The 8,107-nt window shown below is 54.3% G+C and overlaps 1 protein-coding gene across 1 annotated transcript; it reads left to right on the top strand.

Moving 5' to 3' along the window:
• The first annotated feature begins 31 nt into the window (after positions 1–31).
• On the top strand, positions 32–3,704 carry ZNF408 (zinc finger protein 408). The gene is made up of 3 exons (XM_068399142.1): positions 32–295; positions 394–686; positions 1,182–3,704. The coding sequence occupies exons 1-3, from the start codon at positions 57–59 to the stop codon at positions 3,092–3,094; spliced, it is 2,445 nt and encodes an 814-aa protein (XP_068255243.1). The 5' UTR covers positions 32–56; the 3' UTR covers positions 3,095–3,704.
• Positions 3,705–8,107: the final 4,403 nt, after the last annotated feature.

The raw sequence follows: 8,107 nt of genomic DNA, 5'->3' as shown, positions 1-8,107 counted from the left end.
CCGCCGCCGGAAGCCGTCCGGGCGCGCCCGCCGCCCCGTCGCACCGTTCCGCCGGCATGGAGCGCCCCGGCGCCGGCCTGTCCTCCGCGGGCAGCGGCGGGCTGGGTCCCGAGGAACCGCACGGAGCCTCCTGCCCGGTGCTGCGGAGCCTGCCGCCCGGGCTGGCGGTGGGGCCATCGCTGTCCCGGGCGCGGGGCACCGGCGTGTGGTGCGTGGGCCGAGCCCTGCCGGCCGGGGCGCTCCTGGGGTCGCCCGGCGGGGCCTGGGAGGAGGCGGTGGGGCCGGGGTGGAGAAGGTGAGTACCGGGAGGGGAGCGGAGCGGAGCGGCGGAGGGGAGCGGAGCGGCGGACGGGCGGGCGTGCCCGCGGCCGACGCTGTGGCCGTGCCTTGCAGACTGGTGCAGCGGAGCCCGAAGGAGGCGGAGGCCAACGTGGCGCTGGGCTGGGCGGGCGGCTGGCTCCAGCTGCGGGTGCGGCGGGCCATCGCGGCGGGCGCGGAGCTGCTCTACTGGCCCGAGGAGGCCCGCGGGGCCGCGGCGGAGGAGCGGCGGCCGGACGGAAGCGAGGGGATAGCGGCGCCGCGGGAGGCCGGGCCGAGGGGGCGGCCGGCGGCCGGCGCGGAGGCGGCGGTGGCGGTGCAGGCCGACGGGGCCTCTCCCGGCGGGACGGCGGCGGAGCCCCGGGCAGGTAGGTGCCGCGCCGGGGACGTGCGTCCCATCCTGGGTGAAACGGGCGGCCTGGCCTGCCCGGGTGTGGGGTGCTGGCGGCCCGGCGCCCTCAGCTCTCCGGACTGGGCTGCCCCCCGGCACCGCCCCGCAGCCCCTCCGAGGATGCCGTCTCGACCTGGTGTCGCTTTTAAGAGCTACCAGCCGAGAGAGGCGCATGCTGCCCTGCTTCATGCTAGTCATGACATCTCTTAGAAATCCTGCCTGTGACACACTAGAAATGCTGCACTGGTACTGTCAGTGGTGAGAGAACTGAGATTTCCCCCGCCTCCCCCAGTTTAAAAGAAAAAAAAAAAAAAAAGGTCATAGAAGTAATGGTTTTCATGCCAGAGCCCCAGAATTACTGGATAGCAGAGTATCTGTCTCTGAGGTTCACAATCCTCTGATGCCACAGCAATCGTGTCATATAACAATAGCCAGCATTTAGTTCATTGACTATACTTTTGTGTTTGTGCAGGGGATCCCAATGTCTCCAAGGTGGTAGCTGATGAAACCACAGTCCTTGATGTCCCTACTGAGGTTAGGAGGCTGTCCACCAAGTGTTCCCACAGGCTGCAAGAAGAGGAAGGCACAACTTCCAAACATGAGCTGTGGCAAGGCAAGGTGCTGAGGACTGAGGATCATCACCTCGAGACCATCTCAACTGTTAAGGCCAATGGCAGGTGCAAGGCAGAATTGAATGAGGGTGGGGATCCCGGATCTGCAGCAGAAAAAGTGAAGATGGGGCATGAAGAGGTGTGTCCAGGAGACCTGGATCTGTTGTCACCCTCAAACGGGGTTCGACTCAGTGCTTCCTTGGTTGGCAAGCCGTGCAGGGTGCATGCTCTGGCCAGCCAGCTCCAGAAGTGCCTGCAGGACTGTGGTGGCAGGACAGCTGGGCAGGAACCCCAGCAGCCCAGTCCTTCTGAAGGAGAGAGTATAGAGACTTGTGAGAAAGAGAGCAAAGCTTCCAAAGACTCCAAACTGGCATCCCCAGAGCATGGGCAGAAGGGCCCACTGGAGGGGCCTGAGGAGCAGGAGTATACGGAGCTGGTGGAGGGTCATTCTGGCAGCCCAGGGCCCCCACCAAAAGCTTTGTCCCAGAAGGAGGTGATCAAGCGCACGTACTGCTGTGGGGAGTGTGGCAAAGCCTTCCTGCAGCTCTGCCACCTCAAGAAGCACCGTTTTGTCCATGCTGGCCACAAGCCCTTCCTGTGCACAGAGTGTGGCAAGAGCTATAGTTCAGAGGAGAGCTTCAAGGCCCACGTGTTGGCCCACCAGGGTGTGCGGCCTTTCCAGTGCACCCAGTGCGACAAGGCTTACTGCACCAAGCGAGACTTGCAGGAGCACCAGGTCCTGCACACCGGCCAGCGCCCCTTCTCCTGCGAGCAGTGTGGCAAGGCCTTTGCACGCCGGCCCTCTCTCCGCATTCACAGGAAGATCCACCTGGCCGCTGGGACTGGCCCAGCTGGTCCCAAGGGATGCCAGTGTGCAGTATGCGGACGCCACCTGGCCAACCCCAGCTCCTTGCGCAACCACATGCGCCTGCACACAGGGGAGCGCCCTTACGCCTGTCCCTACTGTGGCAAGGACTTCCGACAGCAGAGCAACCTGCGTGAGCACCTCCGGCTGCACACGGGCGAGAAGCCCTACAAGTGCTGCTTCTGCGGCAACGCCTTCCCCAAGCTGCCAGAGCTGCGGCGACATCTCATCTCCCACACGGGCGAGGCCCACCTGTGCACTGTCTGCGGCAAGGCGCTGCGGGACCCCCACACGCTGCGTGCCCACGAGCGCTTGCACACAGGCGAGCGCCCTTTTCGCTGTGAGCAGTGCGGCAAGTCCTACACCCTGGCCACAAAGCTGCGGCGCCACCAGAAATCCCACCTAGCTGAGAAGCCCTACAAATGTGCGCTCTGTGGCATGGGCTACATCCTTCCCCAGAGCCTTGCGCGCCATTTTCTCACCCACAAGGCAGAAAAGGACCCTGAGGAACTCACCACTGCAGTGGCCTCACATGCCACGGACTTACCCCAGGCAGCAAGGAAAAAGCCTCAGAGGAAGGGCCACCAGGAGGAGGTTGGGGCAGAGCCCACCTTGCTCATGGTGGAGGTGCCAGGGCCAACAGATGAGGCTGAGCTGCTGATCACAGCCAGCAGTCACTGCATTGCTACTTACCAGTCTCAAGGCAGCCCCCCAGATCCTGGGGTACACAGGAGGTCTGCTGGGCATTTGCCATCAGAAAAGGACATCATTGAAATCACAATCTCCGAGCACGAGGACAAATGCATTATAGTGCAGGATGAGGGCTCACTGAGTGACGTGGTCATCATCCAGGAGGGAGTGGGCTTTGGAGCAGTGGCAGAAGTGGTGGAGGTCAAGACGGGGACCTGATAGTTCCAGCCTGCCCTGGCTAATCTTCTGTATGTATTAAAATGGGATAAAAAAAAAACAACAAAAAAATAGCTCTATTGTCTCTCTGCAGCAATGAGGCCCTGTGGCTCAGCCCCAGGCAGGATTAGCAGTCTTGGAGGTAACTGCCTGCGTAGACCTGGGTCTTTTTGGTAGCTGCCCCTTGGAGCTATATGTGCCCACACGTGCCACACGCCAGACCTGATGCAGGGAAGGCATTGGCTGTTGATGGGAATAACTCCTTAAGAGAGGACACCCACAGCGTTAACGAGCAGTGCTTCTGCTCTGCCTCTGTTACGCTGTCGGTGGGTGACAGTGCACCATGGGGAAGGCAGGAAAAGTCTCAAAGCAGCAGCTTTGAACAATGCCTTCCTTTCAAGTATTTGTTTCTCTAATTAGTTGTTGCTATTCAAGCACTTCCCTGGACTCTTACTCTTGGAGCTCAGCAGCACTTCTGATCATTTGAAGGTGATGCTGATGCCAGACATGGCTGGGAAGCAGCTTCCCAAGTGTTTACAAGGTGGCTCTGTTGTGGGTTTTTTGAAGAGCATTTTTCGCAATTAGCAGAAGCAAAGTCCTGCCTTGGAGCTAGGGCTGAGCGTTCCTTCTCCACTGTCCCCTGTTTTGCTTGCTGTCGTCTTGACGGCCTTCCGGTGACTGGATGGGGTCTGTCTAAGGACATGAAAGGATAGCTTCGTGTCTCACTGTGTGAATTGCATTTTCACTGTCCCCAGCTGAGAGGCTCCTAACCTCCCCAGGTCAGGGTCCCACAGTTCATCTCAATATGCTCAGAAGATTTTGCCTTTCCCCTCCACGTTCAAGTTGGGTTCATTGATCTGTTTCCCTTGTTCTTTTTCTCACATTCTTGTGTCCTCTCTTGTACTTATTTCCTGCTCCTGCAGCAAAAAGCTAAAAGGCAGCAGCACCACAGCTACACCCCAATATTCCCACCGCTCTGGCTTTAGTGCTCATTTGCCAACTGAGGCACGTTGAAGGAAATTGGTCCCGTTTCGGAAAGGAAGTGCAGTTCCCAATGCCACATGAACGTGACCTTGTAGGAAGAGCCCAACAATACCAGCCCTAACAGAGGTCTTTCAGACTTGCCCACACTGCACTCCCTTTTCACATGCTATACAAACACTGCTTTCATTTGCTGCATTCTCAGTTCTAGCTGTTGTTGGTCTCCATCTTGCCCCTCTCTAACATCTGCATTTCTCCAAAAAAGTTTTGTTTAGGGGCCCAAAGTATCTGGGCTTTTTGTGTCCACTGCACAAGAGGAGGGTATAATGTCACCAGGGAATCATCAGTGGCACAGTTCCCTTTTGGGGCGCTACGAACGCAGTAATGTGACAATCTGAAAAGCTGCTCTTTGTAGTTTCTACATTCAACTTGTTCCTTAAACTTTTATGACCAGTTGGTAGACAAGGTGCTAGAGTCAGATCCACGACACTTTGATGTGAAGTGAGGATAGAAGGTGAATTCAGCTAATAAACCTTTGGGTGTCCTTATTTTTAGCTATTTTATTTAAAGTCAGGGGGCAGACGAACTCAGTCTTTGCCCTGAGTGCTTGGAGAGGGACCAGTGAGAGCACAGGCATATGAGGGGGGTTTGTATTTGAAGCTGCAGTGCTTTCTACTGCTCTCCCTTTGGTGTCTGTCCTAACTCTTGCAGTTTTCAAATATTGACACAGTTGCAAAGTGTTCTCGCTGGAGCTGGGCTTGTGCGCTGTGTTTGAAGCATTTGCCCTCTGTCACAGCACAACCAGGAGAGAAGGGGGAGCAGCTGGGGGAAGGGAAGGGGAGAATTCAGGCTCCTATTGCTTAATCTGCTGCCCTGTAACTACCTTCTTTATTCTGAGATAACAGGAGAGAAAAAGGAGCAATTATGAATTAGGAGGTCCTCACAGAAACATTATTCACCTAGCAGCTGATCTGAGTAGGTAGGAGCAGGTCTGTGCTGTGCTGCGGATAGCACTTGGCTGCAGGATAAACTCAGCCAGCTAATCCTGACTGAGGAGCCCATAGGTGGCTCCCACTGGTGAACCTGGTGATGATGCCACCACCGTGTCTTCGTCTTTATCTTAGAAGCAGCATGTTTTTATGTGAACAACCTTTTGCTTGACAGCAAAATGATGAATAAAGTTGTTTACTCCTAAGAAAATCCTATAAAAGCCCTGAAGACCACGATGCTAGTGAACCTCATCATGGACAGGATCTGTGCAGCATGGCATGGCCTGACAAGATATCTGTCCGATGCTGTGCAACTTGGTGTTTGCAGCATCTGAAGGGGTGCAGGGTTATCTAATGCTATACGCTTTCTTGTGTTGTGTCCAATAAACAGTATTTTAATTACAGAATCACAGAATCAACTAGGTTGGAAGAGACCTCTGGGATCATCGAGTCCAACCTTTGACCTAACACCACTGTGTCGACTAGACCATGGCACTAAGAAGTGCCACATCTAGTCTCTTCTTAAACACCTCAAGGGATGGTGACTCCACCACCTTGCTGGGCAGCCCATTCCAATGCCTAATAACCCTTTCTGAGAAGAAATTCTTCCTAATGTCTAACCTGAACCTCCCCTGGCAAAGCTTGAGGCTATGTCCTCTAGTCCTGTCGCTAGTTGGCTGGGAGAAGAGGCCAACCCCCACCCCGCTACAACCTCCTTTCAGGTAGTTGTAGAGAGCAATAAGGTCTCCCCTGAGCCTTCTGTTCTCCAGACTAAACAATCCCAGTTCCCCCAGCTGCTCCTCACAGGACATACATACCCTCTAGACCCTTCACCAGCTTCATTGCCCTTCTTTGGACTCGCTCCAGCACCTCAATGTCTTTCTTGTAGTGAGGGGCCCAAAACTGAACACAGTATTAGAGGTACTCAAGGTGCATCCTCACCAGTGCGAGTACAGGGGGACAATTACTTCCCTAGTCCTGTTGGCCACACTATTCCTGATACAAGCCAGGATGCTGTTGGCCTTCTTGGCCACCTGGGCACACTGCTGGCTCATGTTCAGCTGGCTGTCCACCAATACCCCCAGGTCCTTTTTCACCAGGCCACTTTCCAACCACTCTTCCCCCAGCCTGTAGCGCTGTGTGGGGTTGTTATGGCCAAAGTGTAGGACCTGGCACTTGGCCTTCTTGAACTTCATACCATTGGTCTTGGCCCATCTATCTAACCTGTTCAGATCCCTCTGCAGAACCTTCCTACCCTCAGGCAGATCAACTCTCCCACCCAACTTAGTGTCATCTGCGAATTTACTGAGGGTGCACTCGATCCCCTCGCCCAGATCATCAAGAAACATATAAAACAGGACTGGGCCCAGTACTGAGTCCTGGGGGACACCACTAGTGACCGGACGCTAACTGGATGCAGTATCGTTCACCACCACTCCCTGGGCCTGGCCATCCAGCCAGTTCTTAACCCAGCAAAGAGTGCACCTGTCCAAGCCATGGGCTGCCAGCTTATCCAGGAGAATGCCATGGGAGACAGTATCAAAGGCTTTGCTGAAGTCCAAGCATACTACATCCACAGCCTTTCCCTCATCCACCAGGCAGGTCACCTGGTCATAAAAAGGGATCAGGTTGGTCAGGCAGGACCTGCCTTTCCTAAACCCATGCTGACTGGGACTGACCCCCTGGTTGTCCTGTATGTGATGTGTAATCGCACCCAAAATGATCTGTTCCATAACCTTGCCGGGCACCGAGGTCAGGCTGACAGGCCTGTAGTTCCCAGGATCCTCCTTCAGGCCCTTCTTGTGGATGGGCATTACGTTGGCCAGCCTCCAGTCATCTGGGACCTCCCCAGTTAGCCAGGACTGATAATAAATAATGGAAAGTGGCTTAGCAAGCTCTTCGCCAGCTCCCTCAGTACCCTTGGGTGGATACCGTCCAGTCCCATAGACTTGTGAGCATCCAAGTGGCACAGCAAATCACTAACTACTTCCTTTTGAATTATAGGCGGTCTGTTCTGCTCCCTGTCCCCGTCTACTGGCTCAGGGGGGCAGTTGCCCTGAGGATAACCAGTCTTACTGTGAAAAAACTGAGGCAAAAAAGGTATTAAGCGCCTCAGCCTTTTCCTCATCCCTGGTCACAGTGTTCCCCCCCGCATCCAATAAAGAATGGAGATATTCCTTTGATATCCTTTTGTTGTTTATGTATTTCTAAGAACACTTTTTATTATCTTTTACTGCAGTGGTCAGATTTGAGTTCTAGTTGAGCTTTCGCCTTTCTAATTTTCCCTCTACATGACCTAGTGACATCCTTGTACTCCTCCTGAGTTACCTGCCCCTTTTTCCAAAGATCATAAACCACCTTTTTTTCACTAAGTTCCTGCAAAAACTCCCTGTTCAACCAAGCTGGACTTCTTCCCCCACGGCTCGTCTTTCAGCTCATGGGGATGGCCTGCTCCTGTGCCTTTAAGAATACTTTCTTAAAGTATGTCCAGCTTTCCTGGACCCCTTTGTTATGAAGAACTATTTCCCATGGGTCTTTCTGAACCAGTGTCCTAAATTGGCCAAAGTCTGCCCTCCGGAAGTCCAAGGTAGAGGTTTTGTTGACCCCCTTCCTTCTTTCCCCAAGAATCGAAAACTTATAATTTCGTGGTTGCTGTGACCAAGATGGCCTCCAACCATCACATCTCCCACCAGACCTTCTCTGTTTGTAAACAGCAGATCTAGTGGGGCACCCCCCCATGTGGGCTCACTAACCAGATGTGTTAGGAAGTTATCTTCCACACACTCCAAAAACCTCCTAGACTGCCTTCTTTCCACCGAGTTGAGTTTCCAGCAGACATCTGGCAAATTAAAGTCTCCTACTAGAACAAGGGCTAGCGATTGTGAAACATCAGTCAGCTGCTTGTAGAATAGTTCATCTGCCTCTTCATCCTGGTTGGGTGGTCTATAACAGACTCCCACCAGGATATCTGCCTTGCTGGCCTTACCCCTGATTCTTACCCATAGACATTCAACCTTATCATCACTATCCTTAAGCTCTATACAAT

Source organism: Nyctibius grandis, chromosome 4, assembly GCF_013368605.1.
Source record: "Nyctibius grandis isolate bNycGra1 chromosome 4, bNycGra1.pri, whole genome shotgun sequence".
NCBI classification, from domain to species: domain Eukaryota; kingdom Metazoa; phylum Chordata; class Aves; order Nyctibiiformes; family Nyctibiidae; genus Nyctibius; species Nyctibius grandis.
The sequence above is the reverse complement of the archived record's forward strand: the minus strand, read 5'-3'. Positions and strand labels throughout refer to the sequence as shown.